General features: G+C 43.3%; 1 protein-coding gene across 1 annotated transcript in view; it reads right to left on the minus strand.

Annotated features, from left to right (window-relative positions):
* Positions 1-1882: 1882 nt before the first annotated feature.
* The window catches only part of IVD (isovaleryl-CoA-dehydrogenase), a 55704-nt gene continuing 32339 nt past the window's right edge, over positions 1883-25247 (minus strand). The window contains exons 14-15 of the mRNA XM_086513007.1: positions 4010-4066; positions 1883-2312 (exon numbers count right to left, since the gene is read on the minus strand). Of these exons, the coding sequence (XP_086369133.1) occupies positions 2166-2312; positions 4010-4066 (204 nt within the window). The 3' untranslated portion in view covers positions 1883-2165. The remainder of the gene's footprint in view (positions 2313-4009; positions 4067-25247) is intronic.

A 25247-nucleotide genomic window follows, 5' to 3' on the forward strand; every position in this document is an offset into this window, starting at 1 on the left:
CAAGCATTAACTTAAACTCAATCACACACAGCATACATGTGCTGAAATTGAGTGAGAGAGAGAGAGAGAGAGAGAGAGAGAGAGAGAGAGAGAGAGCATATTCAAGCATGACAATTGCAAAACAAGCATTCACTTAAACTCAGTGACACATAAAATACATGTGTTGAAATTGCGCGCGCGCGCGAGAGAGAGAGAGAGAGAGAGAGAGAGAGAGAGAGAGAGAGAGAGAGAGAGAATTTGACACAGTTGAGGGCCGAACTTTTTGAAGTTGACCCCCTTCTAAAAGGACTTTGTATTAATAAAATTCTTATTCAGAAGAGCTTTTGAATAGTACAATTGGTTAATCACACTTTTAACTACACAAATTGAAGAGATGAAAGCTCTAAAATTCAATAGAGATTGCGATTACACTTTTCACTTAATTTCGTTTTGAAGTGTTCACATTGAGTAAAATTTATGTTCAAATTCACTGTGACCCAAATTTGGACCAAATGCTTTGGAAGTATTGAATTTTTATCCAAGTTTGGTCTCATAAAACATGACATAAAAGACAATTAATTTCCAAAGTGAACTTGTGACAATCTGTATTGGAAGCATACAAACTAGTGTTAATTTTATAACTAAAATACGTATGTCTTTGATACATAACTCCCTATGAGATCCGTACAACAACCAAAGTCTTTTTGGGGTAGTGAAAATTTTTCTCAAGTTCGGTTTCATGAAAAATGATAAGAGCCAAGAACATACAATAAACAAAATTTAAGTGAATTTTCTAACTACCAAAAAGGAAATCGCGTATTGTAATGGCACAAGAGCGGTGCTAAAATCAACAATTAGAAAATATTTATAAATAAATATACCAATGCATTTGTATATGCAAACTCTTCAACTAACAAAAGTAAGCTTTTGGATGATTGGAAAGTTATTGCTTACATTTTTAGTCAAAGGGCTAACAATATCAACGATTGTTTCTTATTCATCACGACATATCAAAAGACACTTAGCTTTTATGGTGCAAAAAAAAAGGGACAGAAGAGATCTTCGAATATCGCTAAGTCTCACTGCACAAGCTTGCTTCTATAAACTCAAAGATTACTAGGACACTCTCAACATAGCAAACACTTAATATTGTAAAACAAGATGAAGACTCACGTTGGCATTTTAAAACAAAAAATTGAAAAGAAAGTTCCACAAAGGAACCATTTACAAACTAGATTTTTCTTTTAAAAAATCAAAAAGCTGAAATGGAAGTCATGGGCTCTTCAATGGGGGCCTCATTCACAGACCAAAAATTGGATTCAAAAATTTGTACACCTTTCTCCTTGTCCTCTAAAGCACATTTTGACTTGCAAAAAAGCACCATCAAGACCATGAGTTTCTATTTCAATGAGGCCAAAAGACTTGAACAACGTTGAGATTGGTATGGAATGAAGCAATTTCTTTCAACTGATTTTTAGAGAAGAGTGTATGGAGTTATCTAGAGAGATATTCACTGCTTAAATATTGACAAATGTCAATAAAATGCGAGTTAAAGATCAACGAGCATCTCACAAGTTTTAAAAGCTAAACAATCTATTGATAAGATTTAATATCACTTTTGAAAGAAGAAGAAGAGTTGCAAGAAAGGAAGCTTATAGCTTTTTAGATGGGTACTCTGGATACAATCATATCACAATTGCACCAGAGGACCTGCTAGTTAAGAGGGAATTGAGATAACCAATCTACCACACTTGGGAAGGTTATTCGAGATTCCTCGACTTATTCATTCACACTCCCACACCCACACATGAGAAGTTTTTGGCATCGTTGGAACAGTCCCAAGAGACCCTAAAGATCTATCCGACGGGGCTTGAGCTCAGGACTTGCTACTCAAGAATCAGCATTTTCTGAATTTTACAATTTTTATATGAATCATCAGAAAAAAATTCTTTTGGTGTTTACAATTAAAGACATGGTGTTTGACCATGTCATCTTTAAATGGCTGCCTGATAAATACAGGCATCATCCCTTTCAACATGAAGTTATTTACAAGCATGATACATGTTTCTGCTCAAAATATACACAATCCTGATGATGAGTGCGAGCATCTAATTTGCGCACCTCTCTCAAGCTTTACAATGGCCAAGTTACTACTGTGACCAAAAAATTGGATACAAGCTGCAACTTTAACCGTTCTTATAGAGTTCCCGGCCAATCAGCATCCTCCGTATTTCGCACGTCCCAGCACCGATTTCATAAAGTTTTGCATCTCGTAGAAGTCTCCCTGTTGGATATTCATTGATATAGCCATTGCCACCAAGACATTGTATTGCCTGCATAATGGAACAAGAGATAATATTTTGAAATCCCTACATAGAGTAGGCAGCATAGCATCTACTAAAGAGAACAGTTATCCACTATACAGGGATAAAAAAGGTCTGAGCATTGACCCTATGACAACTCCATAGCAGCCTTCTCTCTCCCGCATTTGAACCGTACTACCCCTCACTCCCGGTAGCTAGATTTTAGAGAAGTGTGATGTATCACATGCAAAAGCATGCGTCAACCGCATTATTCTATATAATGCATGCACTTGTCATAATATAAGAGTGGTCACATTTCTCTTAACAATAGTTGTGTGTGATATAGAAAGAACAAAGGAAAAACAATAATAGATTACATAATTGATGTTATAATATGTCTCTTTATCGTTAATATGTGCCTAAGCTACACTCGTCGTTCTATCACATTGATATGATGATGTGCAAAGTGCTAAGCCCCTCTGTTTCCTTTCCTCCTCGTTTGCCTTGAATATAAGAGTGGTCACATTTCTCTTACTAATAGTTGTGTGTGATATAGAAAGAACAAAGCCAAAACAATAGAAGATTGCATAATTGATTTTATAATCCGTCTCTTTGTCATTAATATGTGCCTAAGCTACACTCGTCGTTCTATCACATTGATATGATGATGTGCAAAGTGCTAAGCCCCTCTGTTTCCTTTCCTCCTCGTTTGCCTTGAATATAAGACTGGTCACATTTCTCTTACTAATAGTTGTGTGTGATATAGAAAGAACAAAGCCAAAACAATAGAAGATTGCATAATTGATTTTACAATCCGTCTCTTTATCATTAATATGTGCCTAAGCTACACTTGTCGTTCTATCACATTGATATGATGATGTGCAAAGTGCTAAGCCCCTCTGTTACCTTTCCACCTCATTTGCCTTGTGCTTCTTTCCTTCAAAAGCCCTCTCGGATGTTCCGCAATTCTTGTACATGTATTAAGCAAAGTTCACAGAAAGGCCGTACTGTAGTCATAGGGTAAGAATGGAATCTTTGAGCTTTCTCTGGAGGGACTTCACCTCCTCGAGTGTTGAGGAAACTTGAGAACAAGCAATTTTCTTAAACCTTTTTGAAAGACAAACGCTACTAATCATAACTAAATAATTTCTTGATTGACAAAAAATAGTGGTAGCTAACTCAATAGAAAAATCAATGATGAAATCATTCCTAAAAGAGTAATGGAGAATGCAATTCTAACTTTAATTTTATTAATTAAATCTAGTGAGAGGCCCCCAACCCCTTAAGAGCAGGGTACCTTTGATAGGTGCAATCATGCAAGGACAAAGGCAATGTCTTAGACCTTCAAGATTGGAAACCAGTAATGGAGAATGCAACTCTAACTTTAATTTTATATATTGAATCTTGTGCAAGGCCCCCGACCCCTTAGGAGCAGGGTACCTTTGATAGGTGCAATCCTCTAAGGACTAAGGCAACGTCTTAATCCTTACCAGATTGGAAACCTTTCAAAGGTACCCTGCTCTCAAGGAGTCAGGGGCGGCACACTGGTATGAGAGCACCAAGTTGTCGATGCAACCCATTCAAAAAAATATAATCGAGAGTCCAATTCTAGGTAAGGAAATGAATGGCTCTTTACTCTCCAACTGCCATGCATAAGAGAAATAATTTTTCCTTCACATGCACAGCACAAACCCATACCCTGAGACCGATATCTTTTCTACACATACCTCTAGAGCCACTTTTGTGGCATTCTCTGATGTGAAAAGAATAGCTGCTGCACAATCCTGGGTCACCACCAACCAAAAGCTTTCAGACTTGCAGGAAATTTTATCGTAAAAGCAGAACACACAATTTCAGCAAACAATACTACTTTCATCTTGGCCAGATTTTAAATTCTGTTCCTCTTTATAACACCGAGCATTCTGGCCCCAACTCATATCACTTTGAACCCACATTTGTTTCTTATAGATCAGACATCAGAAACTAAATGGGCACACACCTTTGTAGGAAAAAATATATTACACAGAATTTCCAGCAAATGATGCTTCCATGTTGGGAAAGTTCTTGTCTTGTTGGACAGTTCTTCTATTACACCAGATGGTGGTGATAGTCGGGCGACTTGCTTAGATGTTCACTCCGAGAGCACAAGACAGCTGATGGAGCTAAAAACTGTGTATACTAAATCAAAAGAACATTGGAGACAAGATAAGGTAGATCATAGTTTGTTAGAGTTGGGCATCTCTCTGGATTTGTCCAGTCCATCCCTGTATCTCCCAAGGGACAAGTAATAGGGAGTGGGGGCCATTTTGTGGCTGTGCCCGGCTGGAGTGAGATACTTTTCTCATGTCAGGATATTTCTAGTCATGTGTAGCCCGGGTTTTGGCTCTATCTGTGGCCATTTAGGCTCCTGCTGGATGGGACTATTTTTCCCTGAGCCCTATTGGTCTCTGCTGCCCTATATTCCCGTTTCCTATTTTCCCATGCCGTCAAGCAAAAACACCGACGTCTAAAACCCTGACAGAGATTAGCCATGAGACAACATTAGCGGTTATTTTTGCTTTGAAATGATGGATTGTATGATCAGAAATTAAAATGGCCCCTTTTTGGGAGACATAAATAAGTTTTTTAATGAAAGTGATGAGAAAGTACGCCCGAAAATTTTCTCTCTCTTTTTCACGCACTATGAAGTCAAGACAAACACCGCCCTCTTTTGTATGCAATATGTCTAATGCTACCGGCCTGATACCATCTTTAACATGTTAGAAACTTCTTCCATGAGACACACTAGTCAATTGTTTTCTTTCTCACAAAAAAGATCCTTCTATTTTTAATCTGCCCAGTGGGCTACATCTTCCCCATCAAGAGGGTAAGGCCACTAGACTCGTCTGAAGCACTCTGGCCACCATATTGGATCTGCCACAAACTGCTGATGTGTCAACCACTGAAGACAAAGGGGGTTAGGACTCCCTGATCCCAACCCAAGCCAACCTGTAGATCCTAGCCGAGGGAGCTAAACCCTAGCAGAAGAAGAAGCAAAAGAAGTTTTACCAACTTGCTAAAGCTGGCCGAGAGGCCTAAAAGACAAAATGGGTTAGAATTAAAAATCCTAACCCAACCAACTTGCAAAACCTTGGCCGAGGGGCCTAGACATAAAACAAAGTAGGACCCACACACACTCTCAGTAAATTGCGTGGAGCGTGATGATGTGGCAGCCAGCCCGCAATTCGCTGAAGTAGCAAACGATGTGGCCTATTGTACAGACCAGCTCTTAGGCTTGCTTTTGGGACCAGATTCTTTTGAATCGGTTGCTTTTTATGTTCTGCTTTTAAGTGAGACCAAGGGCCCTCAAATAAGTGTGTTGGGCTCTCTTTGGCATTCTACCCGTGGCAGAAGCAGAGCAGAGCCACAAGGTTGTGCCTTGTTTGGGGCCAGTACCGTCTGGGAGTGGAACTTCGCCACTCCATGTCTCTAATCTCTCTCTTTCAGTTCAGTTGTTTTGAGGTGCTAAATGTCTGTTCCAGTCTCTTCTTTTCAGTTAGCATGTGGTGCCCTCTTGTTACAAGGTGAAAGCATGTTAACCTGTCGCGCTTTTTGTGCTAGTTAGCAGTTTCAAGTTAGCACATCTTCAAAAAGTTGGGCGTCCGGTAAATTTTTTACAAATAATATCAAAATTTGTCGGAGGTTGTACATTTGGATTCCTTGTTTCAAGTGCTTTCTATTGATATATCATATGTCATAGATCTTGGAGATGTAGCTCAAGTTATTGTACTAGTTAGCATATGTCAAAATTGTGCTAGTTAGCATTGTCCGGGACATGAAAAAGCATGACAGGTTAACATGCTTTCACCCTACATTGGTATCAAAGCTTCATGCGTGTGCTTTTCTAAGCATACCGGTCCCTCAAGAGCAGACAACGTAAGATGGCGCTTTCAAAATCTTCAGAAGTTTTTTCCCCTTTTTCAGGAGAAGTGATGAGGGAGTCATTGAATATCTCATGGCCATACATTTTAGTTAGTTAAGGGGGGAGTGTTTTTCGACACTGTGTAATCACTTTTGGCAACGGATCGGACGGAAACACGGAGAGAACTGCAATTTACACACTCGGTAACACTTTGTACTTCAAAACACTTGAATAAAAGAGAGAGAACTCGTCCCGGTGCGGTGGAGTTCCGAGCCTATACGCGTTGGCCCCAAAGATTGGCGCCCCTTTCAGTATTTCTTTATTATTGATATGCAAGAGTACAATTCTCGTTGGGTCCAGATCTTTTAGCTCTGCGTCCAAATGCTTGAAAGAATGGCCCTAGGGGCACTTAGAAAGAGTACAAGGGATGCCAAAAGCAGAGTCCCAAAAGCTGTTAACTCAAAAGCTTGTGTGATCTGTCTCTCTTGGGAGTTTTCTACAACGTTAAAACTCTCTTCTTCTTCTTCCTCTCTCTCTCTCTCTCTCTCTCTCTCTCTCTCTCTCGGGAGTTTCTCAACACTCGGGATGGATTTTCAGCGCACACTGGTGTAGAGTCACAGCAGGCAGCGCGCGCGGTTTGGGGAGGGAGCAGTACAGCAGGACGTCCACGCAGGCAGCCCCATGGCGAGGAGCTGCTGCAGCCCCATCGCGAGGACTCTCTCTCTCTCTCTCTCTCTCTCTCTCTCTCTCTCTCTCTCTCTCAGTGAGGCAGTGAGGCAACGGGCTCACGCAGGAGACGCGGTACTCGCAGACACTGGGCGCGTGTAGTCCGTGACTCCCTACGCGTAGAAGGTCCTCGGCACCCCTCCTTTACCTACGCGTAGAAGGTCTTCCATTTTCTACGTTAAAGTTTAAAGGTTTTCTAAGCCTTGAAATAAACTTTTAAAGTTTAAAGGCTTATAAGCTTTAAAATAAACTTTTAAAGTTTGCCTTATTCTCAGTCCCTTACCTTAGTACCCTACCCCACATTTGCGGGGCGGGTTCGATGGATCCGCTTACCAAAGGGGAAGGGCCGGGTGTAGATAGCTACACCACCCCAAAAAAATCAACAGCCACATTTAAGCGGAGAAACAGAGATACAGTACTATCACCAGGATCATTACGAGTGGGGAAAACATCCAAGGTACATGATGAACTAATGATGGAGAAGGTCCAGATGATGCTCAAATCAGAGCTAAACTACATGAGAGATGACATCAAGAAGGAAATGCACGCGAGCGCGGAGAGCTACAGGAACTCCATGTATGGAGACATGATGAGAGAACTAAGGGGAGAGACCCGGGGGATACAAAATGAGGAGGTTCAGATCTTGAAAATAGAACTACGAAACCTAATCAAGGCCGAAGTAAATGTAACAGAATGCGTTATGCAAAAGAAACTTGATGAGGCAGTAGCAAGTTTCGAAGCATGGAGAACAAATATGGAAAAGCACATGAGGGAAAAAGATGCAATAATCGAGGAGCTAAAAGGAGAACTTGCGGCCTGCAAATCTGCAACTAAGGAGAAGGGAGACGACCAACCTTCGGTGCCCAAGGAGCTTGAGGACATGAAGGATCAAATGAAAGCTCTACGGGAAGAAGATGAACAGAAATCGAAAACGGCATCCTCATGGGCGGAACTTCTTTTTAAGACACAAGAAAAGGTTGATGAAGCAGAGAAATGGATTGAGGATGCGAAGAAAGGGAAGGCCCAGATGCTCGAGACCACACCTACTTCTACCATTATTAATATGACAATTGAGGAAGAGCAAAAAAGGAAGAATCGGGCTCTACATGTGCGGGTAACAGGACTCAAAGACAAAGAGAATGTAGATGAAGAAGTGAAGGAACTGCTACAACGCATGGGCATCACAGAGCCTACTCACACAAGTGCATGGAGAGTGGGCAAGAAAGGAATCGATGAGAAGGGAAACGTAAAGGATAGGGCACTTATTCTCCGCTTCCCGAATATAGAAATAAGGAAAGAATTCCTAAAGAAGAGGCCAACTCTTAAGAAAACCGGTATCTTCTTGGGAGATGATCTTACATTGGCACAAGTGTTGATGCCAGAGATCAGGGCAGCAAGAGAAAAGGGAAAAATCGCCTTTTATAGAGGAGGGAAAGTAGTGGTTCTGGAAAAGAGCTCAGCATGATGGTGCGAGACCTATGGGGCGACGCTACAGATAGCGGCGTGGAATTGTAATGGATCATATAGGCTAGATGTAGGTGCCTTTGAAGACAGCTTTAGGGACAAAGACATAGTTTTCTACTCATAGACACACCAGATACCGGGACAGCGTATGCCACATGTGAAGGGTTATTTATGGGAAACAGCTAGTCGACCAGACAAGAGATCTCTACAGGGTAGCCGGGGTTCAGGAGGAGTAGCAATCTTATTTAAAGAGGAGCTGAAGCCACTACTACATATTATCTGGAAAGATGAGCAAGCAAGGTATATGCGGGTGAGAATGAGAGCCGAGACAGGTAGATTTCTATATATCGCTATATGCTACTTCCCTCCAAGTACCTCAGTCTACTCCTCACCTAAAGGACAATCCCCTTTCTCCATATTGAATAATGACATATGGGAGTTCTCTAGAGATGGAGACATCGTTCTCTTAGGAGACTTTAATGCCAGAACGGCCAACTCTCAAGCAGTATCTATGATACTTCTGAAGAAATGCTCAAAGAAGTGGATTTATCACGGAGGGGGCTTACTAGAAACTCACAGGATAAAGAACACACTGAATATGGGAGACATCTCATGGAGATGGCAACCATACATGGTTTGGCCATACTTCATGGTCTAGAGAATTTCCCGTTGTCTGGGGGATTCACATGCTTCCCACATAGGCATGGGGCCAGTACAGTGGACTATGTCATGACTTCACCAAGCTTTATTTCTAGTATCAAGGACTTTAAGGTGTGACCCAAACCGGTTGGGATTGCAGTGGATCATGCTCTCTTGACCTTATCAATCTCCTTCCAATACAATGCCTCTCAAGTACAAAGGAAGAAGACACACACAAGATATACTTTCACGCCAGAAACTGACTCAGTCTATGTGGAAAAAGATCTATAATAGGATGTGGGCAGCCGAGCCAGTATATACTGTAGAGGAGATTACTTCTCAGTTAACAGAGATACTACATGGAGCAGCACAAAACCCACATACTCAACCTGCTCAGAAGAGAGGAGCTGGGAACATGCCTCAAAACAGCTGGTATGACGAGGAATGCAGAGAGACGAGAACCCAGGTCCAGAAAGAGCTTACACTTGGGATCATCACATATAAGAAGTCTCGGATTGCTCTTCGGCGTATAGTACATCACAAGAAAAGGGCATTTTTAGCCAAACTGGAGAAGGATTTATATCAGCTCTTCTTGAGTCAGGACTCACATGAAGCATGGCGCTTATTTCGAGAGCACTCACCGCCTCCGACGATTACTTCTCCTGAGATCTGGGGTCAATATGTAACATCATTATATATGGTATCTGGACAGCCTCCATTACCAGATCCGCTAGAGCCATGCCCTACTACTAGTACTTTCTTTACTACGGAAATGGTGGAAAAAGCCATTGATAAGATGAAGACAAGAAGAGCATATGATCATGATGGTTTAGTAGCTGAACATCTGATCCATGCCAGGGATCTACTTTCAGAAGTCCTTGCTCGTCTGTGTAATCGGGTCATGTGTGAAGGATTACCTAATCTTGGAAATTATCTACTATCGTACCTATTTTCAAGTCAGGGGATCCTATGATACCCGGGAACTACCGTACCATTATGGTAGGTCACACTTTGACCCGATTGTACACATCCATTCTTGAACAAAAATTGAGTAGATGGGCGGAGAATGAGGGCATAAGAGCAACAGGACAAGCTGGATTCAGAAGGGGTTATTCCACTTTAGATCATATTCTTACGCTAAGAGCCAATATTGAGGAAGGAAGAGCAAACGGGAGAAGGATGTATTGTTGCTTTGTGGATTTTCAGAAAGCTTTTGATACAGTACCAAGGGCCAGATTGATGCGCAGGATGCAAGAGTTAGGAGTCCCCAAAGAGATTATATGGGGGATCATGGCTTTATACGGGTCAGTAATGGGGTATGTACGTACTCCAGAAGGGGATTCCGACATTGTTCATTCCACCGTTGGAGTAAAGCAGGGATGCCCACTGTCCCCTACTTTATTTGGTATGTACATAGATGAGGTATCAGATTACATCGATAGAGAGGGTGACAAAGGGGCTCAACTTGCAAGGTCATGGATCCCTTTGTTGTTGTATGCAGATGATATTGTACTGATAGCAGAATCACCAGATGGAATGCAGAGGCAACTAAATGCATTACATAAATTCGCGGAGGACAGTGGACTGTCGGTAAACTTGGGTAAAACCAAAGTTATGGTGTTTAACACCACACTGCAGTGGGTTAGGAGATCGGCACCTACATTTACATATGGCCAGGATACAGTAGAGTACACAGATGCATACACATACCTTGGGGTGGTATTTGCAGGACCGAAGTTTACTCTTAAGAAAGCAGCCGATGCTAGATTATCCAGAGCCTCTGCGGCCTTGGGAGGGTTGGAGAGGATGTGTTCACAAGTGCAGTTTCAAGAACCACGAACAAAACTTTGGCTTTTTGATACTGTGGTGGCTTCGGCTATGCTTTATGGGGTCCAGATTTGGGGACCACCTGTGGATCAGGATAATTGGAAGTCAATGGAGAGACCTCTGGTATCTATGATTTCCCGAATGATTAGAGCCAAGGCCTCCGTACCACACGCGATAAACTGAGCGGAACTAGCGGCCCCTCCGTTAGAAATTGAAGCTCTTACCAGATTAGTGTCCTTTCTACATGGTTTCTAGGATACAAATAATTGCCGATATACTAAACTGGCCCTTGAATCCTCTCGACAATTAGCAATGAAAGGGGATACATCATGCTGGTATGCGCAATTGTCCTCGTGGTTTCAGAGACATGGGTTCAGTATGGAAAGATTACCCCCCTTCCAATACTCTCTTGAGGCTCCATCACTGGCAATTACACGAACAGAGATTAATAAAATCATTCGACAGGATCTTATACAGTTGGATACTAAGAGGACATGGGTAGACCCTACACAAGAACTAGGCACGAAGATGGCCAAATACAAAGAAAACTTCCTACAACTATCTGAAGATGGATTTGTGATTCGCCCGAGTTACATGGATACCCACCTGTCTCATGGTTTGAGATGTGCTATTGGTCAGATTCGCACATCCTCACACCAGTTGGAAATTGAATTTGGCAGATTTAGGGGAATCCCACCTGAGAGCAGAATTTGCAAGTTGTGCGGGATGGAGCCGGAGACAGAATTACACTATATATGCCATTGCACAGTATACTATGAGATACGGGGGCGTTTTCATTGCCTTTTTAAAGAAGGCTTTGGACCTCTAGATAGAATCATGCAATACCAAGATCAAAGATGCTTAGGCTTGTACCTAATGGAACTACATCGGCACAGGGATAATCTAATGAGAAGACAAAGAGCACTACAGCCTTAGAGGCAGATCACAGATTTCTTCGGATCGAGAGAAGCAGGAGTGGACGGAGAAACAAGAGGCCAACAGCCAACATGAAGGAGTACCAATATTCATACCAAAGGCACCCTAATTGACAGAGCGACTGAGCTTAGGAAATCAAGACGACCACAACCAAGATGCAGAAGCACACTCCATCGGAGGAGACTACAACAAAGGATTAGAAGCATTCTAGCCAGACACCTAGAATGCTCCTAAGAAGTCTATTTACTACTTTGTATTTAGTTTTTCACATTTATTTTCACTCTTTCACACTTTTCACACTTAGTACTTTAGTACTAAGGTACCCAGACATTGTAACAGATTCACCACTTTTGTGTCAGTTTGGTCTCATAGGTCATTCTGGCCTTTTGAAGACATTTAATATAACATTTCATTTCATTTCTCTCTCTCTCTCTCTCTCTCTCTCTCTCTCTCTCTCTCTCTCTCTCTCTCTCTCTCTCTCTCTCTCTCTCTCTCTTTTCTGGTTTTTAGTTTTTTGTACTTTATGTACTCAGTACCACGTGCTATTATCCGAGCAGAGCTAGTTGCCTCCCCCACTAGTGGTTGAGGCGCTCACCAAAAGTCACGTGACGTGTGACCTCTTTCACCACAAGTCCAACATTCTCTGCTATCTGGAGTATGTTGCTGCCTGCTTGATCCTGCACCACAAGGAGATTCAGCATGTTGGTATGGGGAGATGATATCATGGTTCCAGGTGCATGGGTTCAGTATAGACAGATTGCCCCCCTTCCAATACTCACTGGATGCACCCTCCTTGACTCTTACACAGTCCGAGATCACCAGGCTCATCCGCTAGGACCTGACCCAGCTAGACACCAGGAGGACGTGGATACAGCCAGCACAGGAGCTGGGCACGAAGATGGCTGTCTACAGAGAGCAACTTCTCGAGCTTACGGCGGACGGTTTTGTGACGAGGCCCAAATACATGGACACCCACTTGTATCATGGGATACGGTGTGCTATTGGCCAGATACGCACATTTTCACACCAGCTGCAGATTGAGACTGGGAGATACAATGGAGTATCAACAGAGGCCAAGACATGCCCCCTGTGTGACATGGAGCCTGAGACAGAGTTACACTACACATGCCACTGCCCCGTCTACTACGAGATACGAGGCTGCTTCCACTACTTGTTCAGAGAGGGCTTTGGATCACTCTCCAAAGTCATGAGGTACGAGGATCAGAGATGCCTGGGTTTGTTTCTGCTCGAGCTGCACAGACACAGAGAGAGCCTAATGAGAGGAGAGGCCAGGCAGTCTCAGAGACACATCACAGACTTCTTTAGAGCAGACACTGGACACCCGGAGGAGCTACTACCACAGCAGATCTTGTCGCCTCTCACTAGAGGCACATTGATCGACCGAGCGATTGAGTTGGGAAGATCCAGATGCCCACGACTACGGAGGACTACATAGCATCGACGAAGGCTACATCAGAGGATTCGGATCACTTTGGCTTGACATGCACGACGCCCGGTCAGACTGCTGACCATGGAGGAGATTGATGAGATCCGCCAGCTATCAATGCTGGATCTCTTGTGACTTGTGATTTAGCTATCCAGGCTAGCTACTTAGTTTTCATAGTATTTATATTTTATCATTTTGTTACTCTGACTTTGTATAGGGTCCACCACATTGTAACGCTCTGGTCTCATAGGTCATTTTGGCCTTTTGAAGACGCTAATATAACATTTCATTTCATTTCATCATCTCTCTCTCTCTCTCTCTCTCTCTCTCTCTCTCTCTCTCTCTCTCTCTCTAGTGAGCTTCCTATTGTTTGGCTTAAGCCTGTGCAATTCATGAAAGCTCCTGAAGGTGGTATCTATGAATGCCCCGTGTACAAGACATTGTTGCGTGCAGCTCTCTCTCTCTCTCTCTCTCTCTCTCTCTCTCTCTCTCTCTCTCTCTCTCTCTCTCTCTCTCTCTCTTTCTTTCTTTTCAGGTTTTCAGTTTTTTGTACTTTTTGTACTCAAACACTATCAGATTCACCAATTGTAACTTTTGGTCTCATAAGTCACTTGGCCTCTTAAAGACGTTAATATAACATTCATTTTCTCTCTCTCTCTCTCTCTCTCTCTCTCTCTCTCTCTCTCTCTCTCTCTCTCTCTCCCCCCACCCCACCCAAGCCCCTCCCCTCGCGCAGCAGTATAGCCATTAGGGTTCGCGCTATTGCTATGTTTTGCCAGGTTGCGCCTCTCTCACTCTGTTCAGCAATGGGCAGTGACTCGGTACAATAAGTGTGTTTGAGGATGGACCAACCAGCCGATGTAGGGGATGACAACATTTATAAAACCCGCCTAAATCGAAAGTGACATTTAGGCGGAGGTTTCGAGAGAGCACGTTATCGCTAGGTTCTGTGAGAGCAGAGAAAATTTCTATAGTCAAAGATGAGAAGGTGCAGGTGATGATTAAGGCGGAGCTGAGCCTCTTGAGGGGTGACATTCAAAAAGAGATGTATGCAAATGCGGAAACTTACAAAAAAGCTATGTATGCAGATATGAGGGAAGAATTGGACAGAGAAATGCTTAGTAAGCGTGACAAGATGTAGACATCATTGAAGGCCGAAATGCAGACGATTGTGAGGGCAGAAGTGAATGTAATGGAATGTACGATGCAGAAAAGTTTAGAGGATGCACTTGCTATGTTTGAATCTTGGAGATTAAAAATGGAAGAACGCATGAATGAAAAGGATGCATTGATCGAAGCACTTAAAGGAGACCTTGCAGCTTGCAAAAATACCCCTGCAAAGGAGGCACAAAATCAACCCTCAATGATCAAGGAGCAGGTGAAAACTCTACGAGAAGAGGAAGAGCACAAGGCACAAACAACCTCTTCATGGACGGAGCACCTATTCAAAACACAAGAGAAGGTTGATAAAGCTGAAAAGTGGATCGAGGACGCAAAGAAAGGAAAGATAAGATGCCTGAAGCGACACCGACATCAACTATCAACTATCATCAATAAGAAAATTGAGGAGGAGAAAAAGAGAAAGACTAGAGCCCTTCATGTGTGTGTTACAGGTCCAAAGACACTAGAAAAGTAGAAGAAGAAGTGCAAGAGCTCTTGAAGCGCACGGGTATTTCTGAACCCACACAGACAGGTGCTTGGAGAGTTTGCAAGAAGGGAAGTGATGAGAAAGGAAGGCCCAAGGAAAGAGCACTCATTATACGTTTCCCTACACTGGAAGCTAGGAAGGAATTCCTAAAGAAGAGACAAACACAAGCAAACTGGGTATTGTTCGGTGATGACCTCAATCTTGGTACGACAGAAGAAGAGGGTGCTTCTAGCTCAGCTAGAGCACGATTTATATCAGTTGTTTTTGAGCCAGGATTCAAGCAATGCATGGAGACACTTCCATGAGCACTCCCCCCCACTGGTCATCACCTCTACGGAGGTATGGGGTCAGTATGCATCATCTCTCTACACAATCCCGAGGCAACCACCTCTTCCAGATCCACCTGAGCCATGCCCACATACGTGTGCTTTCTTAACCGCCAAGATGGTAAAGAAATCCATTGATAGGATGAAGACTAGGAGAGCATATGATCATGACGGCCTGGTAGCAGAGCATATTATACATGCCAGAGATTTGCTCCTCCCTCTGAAGTCGGGCTCTAGTCTCTCTACACTCAATGCTCATCATATCAGCTATTTTGGGGTGTGCTCCTAGAACGTCGTCACTGCCCAAGCTCAGTGTGTGGGTATGCCTTTGTTGCTGCATCCTGTAGTGTCTCTGTCAATATATAAGTGAGCTCCCTTAAAGGTCTAACCGGATCCTTAGTGCATAAGCTTCTGTAAATACCATCTATGTAGACAGAATCAGTATCTGAAGTAAAAGTGTATCGGGTATGCATAGGTGTCTGTGCCAATCGAGCTGTGTTGTACTAGAATGAGACGGTAAACGTGAGGAGAGCATGATCTACTGCTACCCCAATAGGCTTGGGCCCAATTGTAAAGTTCTGAATAGAGGGTATGAAACTGGGTTGAGCCAAAACATAATCCACTGTTCTGGCCCCATGTCTATGAGGAAAACAAGTGAACCCACTCGACCCTGGAAATCTTTGGAGGCCATTCAAGATGGCGAGTCCGTGTACAATCCCCAAATCTGTCAGATATGCTCCATATCCAGTGTGCTCTTCATTCTGCAAAACACCTGGCCTATCCCATATCACTAACATCCAATTCTCTCAAAATTTCCCATGAGGTATCATAAAAAGCTGTCTGAGATTGGCCCGTCTTGGCATTGAAGTCTCCCAAAAGAATGACATCTCCATCCCTAGAGAACTCCCATAAGTCCTCATCCAATATCATATGTCGTGACTCCCCCTTGGGTGATGCATAATGAGATGTGCTGGGAGCAAATTAGCATATTGCAATGTAGAGTGGCCTCCCTGTCTCCGCTCTCACTCTGACCCACATATATCTGGCCTGCCCTCCAAACAACACGAATGAGGGGTTGCAGCTCCTCCTTAAATAGGACTACCACACCTCCTGACCCTCGTCCTCTATGAGTTGATCTCACTTCCTGCCTACAAGTAGTCTCCCAATGGTATCCCATAACTCTAGCTAATGTGCCACCATGCGTTTCTCAGTAAAAAATAATGTCTCTTCCCTTAAAGCTATCCTCAAATGCGCCTACATCTAGCTTCATTGATCCATTCCATCTCCATGCTGCCATTTTAAGGTTGGTTCCATAGGTCTCACACCGTCATGTGGTGGATTTTTATAACACCACTACTCTTCCTTCCCTGGAGAAAGCAATTTTCCCTCTCTCCCTCGCCGCCTTGATCTCTAGCATCAACTCTTGCATGTGTGAGGGTCTACCTGATACTTGGAGTTTGTCCATGATCGTACCTATCTTCAAGCCAGGGGACCCTATGGAGCCTGGGAACTACTGCACTATCATGATTGGACACACATTGGCATGGTTGTATGCATCCATCCTTGAGCAACAACTGAGTAGATGGGCAGAGAGAGAGAGGATCTACGGGCAGCAGGACAGGCGGGTTTCAGGAGAGGGTTCTCTACTCTTGATCATATTCTAACACTCAGAGACATTATTGAGGAGGGGAGATCACGTGGGAGACGGCTCTATTGTTGCTTTGTGGACTTCCGCAAAGCCCTCGATACAGTTCCCAGAGTTAGATTGATGCGCAGACTGCAGGAGATGGGGCTACTGAATGAGTTGATCTGGGAACGCACTCTAGAGGGGATTTCTGATTTGGTTCGCTCCACTATTGGGGTGAAACAGGGTTGCCCGCTATCTCCTACACTATTTGGCATGTGGATGAGGTTGCTGACTACATTGAGAGGGATGGTGATAGAGGATCACAGTTGGCAGGGACATGGATCCCAATATTGTTATATGTTGATAATATGGTGTTGATTTCCGACTCCCAAAGGGGATGCAACATCATTTAGATGCTTTGTCCACATTTGCCCACGATAGTGGATCGTATGTTAACCTGGGGAAACCCAAGGTTATGGTGTTTAACGCCACACCACAATGGGTCAGGAGGTCAGCACCCACTTTTACATATGGCCAAGAGAGGTTGGGTAGTCTTCAGTGGACCGGCGTTTTCATTAAGGAAAGCAGCATAGACTAGAATGATGAGAGCTTATGCAGCCTTCGGAGAACTGGAGAAGATGTGTTCACAGGTTCAGTTTTAGGAACCTCGAACATAGCTGTGGCTTTTTGACACTCTAGTGGCTTCAGCTATGCTCTATGGGGTTCAGATTTGGGGGCCCTCAGTAGACCACCAGGGCAGATCCGGTAGCATCGATGGATGGAGATGTATGGAGAGGCCTCTAGTCTCTATGATCTCTCGGATGATTCGGGCTAAGGCTTTAGTGCCACATGAGATTATTCGAGCTGAGCTAGTTGGCCCCCCTCTGGTAGTTGAGGCCCTTACTAGATCAACTTCCTTCATGCATAATTTATGGGACCTCCCTAGAGACAGATATGCTCGGTTAGCCCTTGAGTCATCCCGACAGCTAGCGCTACAAGGGGACACAGCATGTTGGTATGGGCAAATGACATCATGGTTTCAGTCACATGGCTTTAGCATGGATAGACTGCCTCCATTCCAGTAATCCTTGGATGCACCTTCCCTTTCTCTCACACGGAACGAGATCACTAGATTTATACGTCAGGATTTGATTCAACTAAAGCACATGGATACAGCCGGTACAAGAGTTGGGCACGAAGATGGATTTCTATAGAGAGCGTCTCCTCCAACTAACAGAGGATGGATATGTGATCAGACCGGCCTATATGGACACTCAGTTATCCTATGGGTTACGATGTGCTATTGGTCAGATGCGCACATCATCGCATCAGCTAAAGATTGAAATTGGTAGATTTAGGAGAGTACCAACAGAAGCCAGGATATGCCAGTTATGTCATATAGAGCCAGAGACAAAGCTACATCACATTTGTCATTGTCCGATATACTATGAGATACGAGGTCGCTTTCATTGTCTATTCAGAGAAGGCTTTGGACCGTTGGCTAGAGTCATGAGATATTAGGATCAAAGATGCCTCGAGTTGTTTTAGCTAGAGCTGCGTAGACACAGGGAGAGTCTCTTGAGGAGACTAGGCAATGGGAGACGTTCACAGAGGGAGATCACTGACTTCTTTAGGGCAGGGACTCAGCAGTCAGATGAGCATGCTTCACAGAAGATTTCAAAGCCCATTTCTACCAGAGGTATATTAGTGGACAGAGCCACTGAGCTCGAGAGAGCTAGATGCCCACGTCTACGGGAGCGACCACGAAATTGATGGAGGCTCCATCAAAGAATCAGGACTATTCTAGCACGACATGCGAGACGCCCAGTACGACTATTTACATAGGCGGACATTGACGAAGCTCTTCAGCGACCAATGCAATACTTTCTCGGGCAACGCCCAATGCCGGGCATCCTCGGGCATGGATGATGATGATGATGATTTCAATCTGACGATTTTAATCTTTTAGTTTAGTCTTTCACTTTACTTCATTTTATTTATATACCCAGACATTGGATTAGAGCCACAAGGATTGTATCAATTTGGTCTCATAGGTCATTTAGGCCTTTTGAAGACGTTTAGTACAACATTTCATTTCATCTCTCTCTCTCTCTCTCTCTCTCTCTCTCTCTCTCTCTCTCTCTCTTCAAAACTCACGTGAGGCATGGAGGCTCTTTCATGAGCACTCCCTCCCCCCCTGCCATCACTTCTACAGAGGCCTGGGGCCAGTATGTGTAAGGTCCCCACCCCGTTGTATCAAACAACGGATCTGATGGTAAACCTGGTGGCCACTAGATCTATAGCGGAAGCAAACAAAATGGTTCAGGGTTCAACTAGCGAACGATATCTCATCACAAAGTGAGTCGAGTTCGAGCCTACTAGTAACGAGATCTAGCTCCACTTCGCAGGGGAAGCGTACTTAACTATCTAGCGATCCTAAGACCCACCTTCCAAGACGAGAGAAACCCCGAGCGCCTTTTTCCCCATGTTTCAGAGGCACGTACACTCGAGATTTCACCGCTCTAGGGGCAATGAGTATTACTAATATCGAAGTAAGCACAATGGGGACAGAGAGTTCCCGACCAATCGGGACCACCCATCTCGTAGGCATTGGCAACCTGAGCCAAGCCCCCACTTTCCACCCCCACACTCACACTTCCTTGTGTGACCTAATTACTACCACAAAGGTTGTTCAACATAAAGATTCCTTGTTTAATTCTGAATCCCATTGTTCGTTAATACAGCCCTTCAACCAGTATTGCAAACAACACCAAGACAGAATTCTAATAAAAATTCTACTCAAACTTATTCATATAAGTTCCAATGTTCTGGAGGTACAACATCCCCCCTCCAGCGAGAGTTTACTCCTCCCGTTGTCGCCTAGCTGCCCATACAACTAGGTATGTCCACCGCATAGAAAGCACGACATGGACATTCCCACCGCTTAACCAACAGACGTGGGTATCCATCGCTTAACCAGTAGTCGTGGATTCAAGAGCCCTTAACCAGGAACTCTGCCCCTGTGATCAGAGGGGGGTTCATGACTAATTCAACATTGGAAATAGAATGAACATGCCAAGCTAAATTTTCCCTAGCAGACATTCTTTCCTATTGCAAACAGCATACCCATCAATCATTTCTTTCCTACTTTTTACTTAAATGTACTATGCTTTCAATGCCGAGGTTCTGTCGGATTTCTCCAACATGTTCGGGGATATGTTCATTCCTAACTAATCGTATGCAATGTTAATTAAACAACTTGAATAGAAATTGGGACCTACCTCTTCCATTTCTTCGTCAATAGCCCGTGAGATGGCCGGTATTTGCTCGTCCATGGGAATCTTTTCTTTTCCGTTGACATTGCTTGTTCCCGCCTCGCGATCGTGGGCTCCACCGAAGCGAGTTCTCTTAACCGGGGCCATTTTTCTCACTACTTAAATGATAGACTTGAAAAAAAAGAGCTAAGGTCCGAGATTAACACGACGAACCAATCGGCAGATTAGATTTATTAAAGACTCCTCCTTATGCACGAGGTTAGATTTTTCCCTTTTTGCCCTAGCAATTTAAGGGTAATTCTGTATCCACCCTAGGGGAAACGACTCTAAGGTTAATTACTTGGCTTAGATGATTAAGAAATTCAGAGTTTTTCTAATTGATTCACGAAAGATATGAAGTAAGCAAGCTCATTCATTTTCCTAAAGCAATGTGAAGGTGCAGAGTGACCGCAGGCATGTGTGATGAAAAAACCTTCTTCTTATTGGACTAATGATGGATTAATTTTCAGCCTTAATCGCATCTAAATGTGGGAGAAGATTAAGTATAATTTAGTTACAACTCTATTGAGTAGTGAAAGATTGAATTCTGACAAATCTACACTATTACTAGCTGCCAATATATTGACTATACCGCTAGAGAGAGAATCTTTCCTAATCATGTATTAATCCTTGATTAAGGATGATGAATGGCTGAATAAATTAACTAAATGAATGATAATTATGTAATGAAGTATAGCTATGAAAACTTAGAGAGCAGCTATAGAGAATTATAGCTAAAAGTAGGCATAGTAGACAAGAATTACGAGTGGGTAATGATGATATTAAGAAGAGCAGTAATTAAACCATAATTACCGTGATTAGGGGTTGAGAATCCTCTTAAATTTTTGATGCAATGAATCCTCAAGATGGGAATTTCGGCAACACTTCCCTCCTTGCTTCTCCTTCAAAAGCTGTGTGTGCCAGCAGCACCTTCCCAGTGTGTGGGTGTGTAAGTATGCAATGTGTGTGTGTGTGTGTGTGCAGGTCTTTAAATAGGCTCCTACAGGCTGAAAATCGCTCTGGGTTGCTAAATGCATTTGGGAGCTTCTCCAGTTAAGCATGGCAAGTCCAGTTCCCTGCCCACCAAGTGTCAGGTTGGCTTGGTTAACTGGTTCTGAGACTGAGTTGCAGGCTTGGCAGCTTTCCCAAGACTCCCACAAAGCAAGAGGGCGTCCCCTAGCTGCTAAAGCTGATCTGGAGTGGCCTGGGACCTGTTCCCACACAGTCCCGGGCCCACGGTACCTCCCCGGACAATTTTTAGGAAAATTGGTTCTAGGCTAAAACGGGTCATACGAATCGGATTTTGATGCCAAAAATTGCTATAGCAAGCTCTAACGAAGGCGTACTGGCCCGAGTACCTGCCATATTTAGTAGCCCACCGGGGTCCGAAAATGCATTTTTTTCAAATTCGGGGTACTGGTGCAGATTTTCGAGACGGTCAAAACTAGACGGGTCGGGTGACCAAAAACTTACTATATTTGAAAAATTTTCACAAAAATTATTTTAATTCACATTTCGAAGTTTTATGACATTTTAAACATCATGGCACTGACAGAATTCGGAAAACTGCTAAAAATAGTAACTTTTTTCCATTATGATCATTTCATGGTACAAGGGTCCTCTTTTTGGTTGGGGTCAGAGACCTTATAACCTCCCCAACGTGGAAAATTTGAGATGTCCTCATCTCAAGAATACATCTGGATAAACCCTATGCTAACTACTTGGGTACATATATCCTTTGTCTAAAGTAAAGATATCCTTTGATAATAGAGTAGTCTTTAGCTTTATGCGTCTTATTCTGCTGAACTTTGATGAGATTCTGGTGCTTGATTTATTGCTCACTAGGATTAGCAGTTGCATCATACATTGCTGCTCTCTCATCAGCTTCATCACCCGCAGTTGGTTGTCTCACTGCGGCATTAGCGAAAGCTCTACTTCCTTGTCCTATGTTTCCTCTTCCTCGGCCTCCTCTTCCGTTTGGTTGACCTCGCCCGTTGGCGTTCAGAGGTACATTATTAGCACCGGATGTTTGGGAAATCCTTTTTGGACATCGACTTTTGTAATGTCCATACTCCTGACACTCAAAGCATCTTATATTGGGAAACTCGGTAGCTGTCGTGGTAGTTACTACCGGACGATGGTTGTATGCAGGGTTGATTGGTCTGTTACTCCAGTTGTCTGTCCTGGCCCTCTTTGACAAATAGTATTCACTATCTTGGGTAGTCCTCTGAATCTCCTTAGCTAACGGTTTGGCCCTTAGCAAGGCATCTTGCAAAGTTACTGGCCTAAGAGCTTCTAGTCGGCTGTTCAGGGGGTCGACGAGTCCTTGGCAGAACCGTGCTACCTGTTGTTCCAATGTCATCTTAGGAGCGTATCTCCGAAGAGTGACAAACTTTGAATAATATTCTTCCACAGATGAAGTCAGCTGCCGAAGGGAAAAGAACTCGTTCATCTTCAAGGTTTTATAGGCGGGTGGTAAATAACGCCCCATTATCGCAGCTTTGATGTCTTCCCAAGATTGGGAAGATCCCTTGATATCCAAGTCCCTGCAATGTTGTTTCCACCAGATCTTGGCATCACCAGACAAGCGGAACATTGCAAGCATGGTTTGGTTCTCGGGTTGAGTTCTCGCAGCTTCGAAATAGTCATCCATAGCCTCCATCCATACTTCTGCATCTCTTACCACATTTTCCCCTTCGCCTTTAAAGGTTGGAGGCTGAGCTTGTTTAAGGAGGAGCTTCTTCTCTTGCGCTGCCGAGTAGAGAGCAGCAGGCGATGCCTATCCAATGGTATAAAACTCATTACTATAGCACTCTTCTCAAATGAACCTAAGCTTTTCCATACTCAAGAAGAAATTTAACTTTTGGGCTTAACCAGCCTACTTAATCTGTACATCTATCACAAAGGATTTCAACCATTCCACCATTTAAATTCCATTGAATACATCCAAAATTGTCCGATAAATAATGGTAAAAACTTTACTCGAGAGCTTTGATCCATACTTAAAACTTTATGTGCATCAACACGCTACCTGCCCGCAGCACTAGTCGCACCAAGGACTTCTCAAAAAAAAAACATCATGTGGAACCCACTGAATCCCGACAAGCTCAACGAGTAAAACTCTTCAACATCACTCAGGAGACAATCCACTAGACAAATCCAATGTCATTATTCTGCGAAACATCATGCTCAAGCTTTGAGTATGAGCTATCCTACAATCCCTTAGTTTTTAAAATTTCAAACAACATCATTTTCCAATTCGTAAACCTATAGCTCTGATACCAAGTGTGAGGTCCCCACCCCGTCGTATCAAACAACGGATCTGATGGTAAACCTGGTGGCCACTAGATCTATAGCGGAAGCAAACAAAATGGTTCAGGGTTCAACTAGCGGACGATATCTCATCACAAAGTGAGTCGAGTTCGAGCCTACTAGCAACGAGATCTAGCTCCACCTCGCAGGGGAAGCGTACTTAACTATCTAGCGATCCTAAGACCCACCTTCCAAGAGGAGAGAAACCCCTAGCGCCTTTTTCCCCATGTTTCAGAGGCACGTACACTCGAGATTTCACCGCTCTAGGGGCAATGAGTATTACTAATATCGAAGTAAGCACAATGGGGACAGAGAGTTCCCGACCAATCGGGACCACCCATCTCGTAGGCATTGGCAACCTGAGCCAAGCCCCCACTTTCCACCCCCACACTCACACTTCCTTGTGTGACCTAATTACTACCACAAAGGTTGTTCAACATAAAGATTCCTTGTTTAATTCCGAATCACATTGTTCGTTAATACAGCCCTTCAACCAGTATTGCAAACAACACCAAGACAGAATTCTAGTAAAAATTCTACTCAAACTTATTCATAAAAGTTCCAATGTTCTGGAGGTACAACATCCCCCCTCCAGCGAGAGTTTACTCCTCCCGTTGTCGCCTAGCTGCCCATACAACTAGGTATGTCCACCGCATAGAAAGCACGACATGGACATTCCCACCGCTTAACCAGCACACGTGGATATCCACCGCTTAACCAGCAGTCGAGGATTCAAGAGCCCTTAACCAGGAACTCTGCCCCTGTGATCAAGAGGGGGTTCATGACTAATTCAACATTGGAAATAGAATGAACATGCCGAGCTAAATTTTCCCTAGCAGACATTCTTTCCTATTGCAAACAGCATACCCATCAATCATTTCTTTCCTACTTTTTACTTAAATGTACTATGCTTTCAGTGCCGAGGTTCTGTCGGATTTCTCCAACATGTTCGGGGATATGTTCATTCCTAACTAATCGTATGCAATGTTAATTAAATAACTTGAATAGAAATTGGGACCTACCTCTTCCATTTCTTCGTCAATAGCCCGTGAGATGGCCGGTATTTGCTCGTCCATGGGAATCTTTCCTTTTCCATTGACATTGCTTGTTCCCGCCTCGCGATCGTGGGCTCCACCGAAGCGAGTTCTCTTAACCGGGGCCATTTTTCTCACTACTTAAATGATAGACTTGAAAAAAAAGAGCTAAGGTCCGAGATTAACACGACGAACCAATCGGCAGATTAGATTTATTAAAGACTCCTCCTTATGCACGAGGTTAGATTTTCCCCTTTTTGCCCTAACAATTTAAGGGTAATTCTGTATCCACCCTAGGGGAAACGACTCTAAGGTTAATTACTTGGCTTAGATGATTAAGAAATTCAGAGTTTTTCTAATTGATTCACGAAAGATATGAAGTAAGCAAGCTCATTCATTTTCCTAAAGCAATGTGAAGGTGCAAAGTGACCGCAGGCATGTGTGATGAAAAAACCTTCTTCTTATTGGACTAATGACGGATTAATTTTCAGCCTTAATCGCATCTAAATGTGGGAGAAGATTAAGTATAATTTAATTACAACTCTATTGAGTAGTGAAAGATTGAATTCTGACAAATCTACACTATTACTAGCTGACAATTTATTGACTATACCGCCTAGAGAGAGAATCTTTCCTAATCATGTATTAATCCTTGATTAAGGATGATGAATGGCTGAATAAATTAACTAAATGAATGATAATTATGTAATGAAGTATAGCTATGAAAACTTAGAGAGTAGCTATAGAGAATTATAGCTAAAAGT

This window comes from Adiantum capillus-veneris, chromosome 5 (assembly GCF_014529385.1).
Source record: "Adiantum capillus-veneris isolate H3 chromosome 5, ASM1452938v2, whole genome shotgun sequence".
In the NCBI taxonomy this organism is placed as follows: Eukaryota; Viridiplantae; Streptophyta; class Polypodiopsida; order Polypodiales; family Pteridaceae; genus Adiantum; species Adiantum capillus-veneris.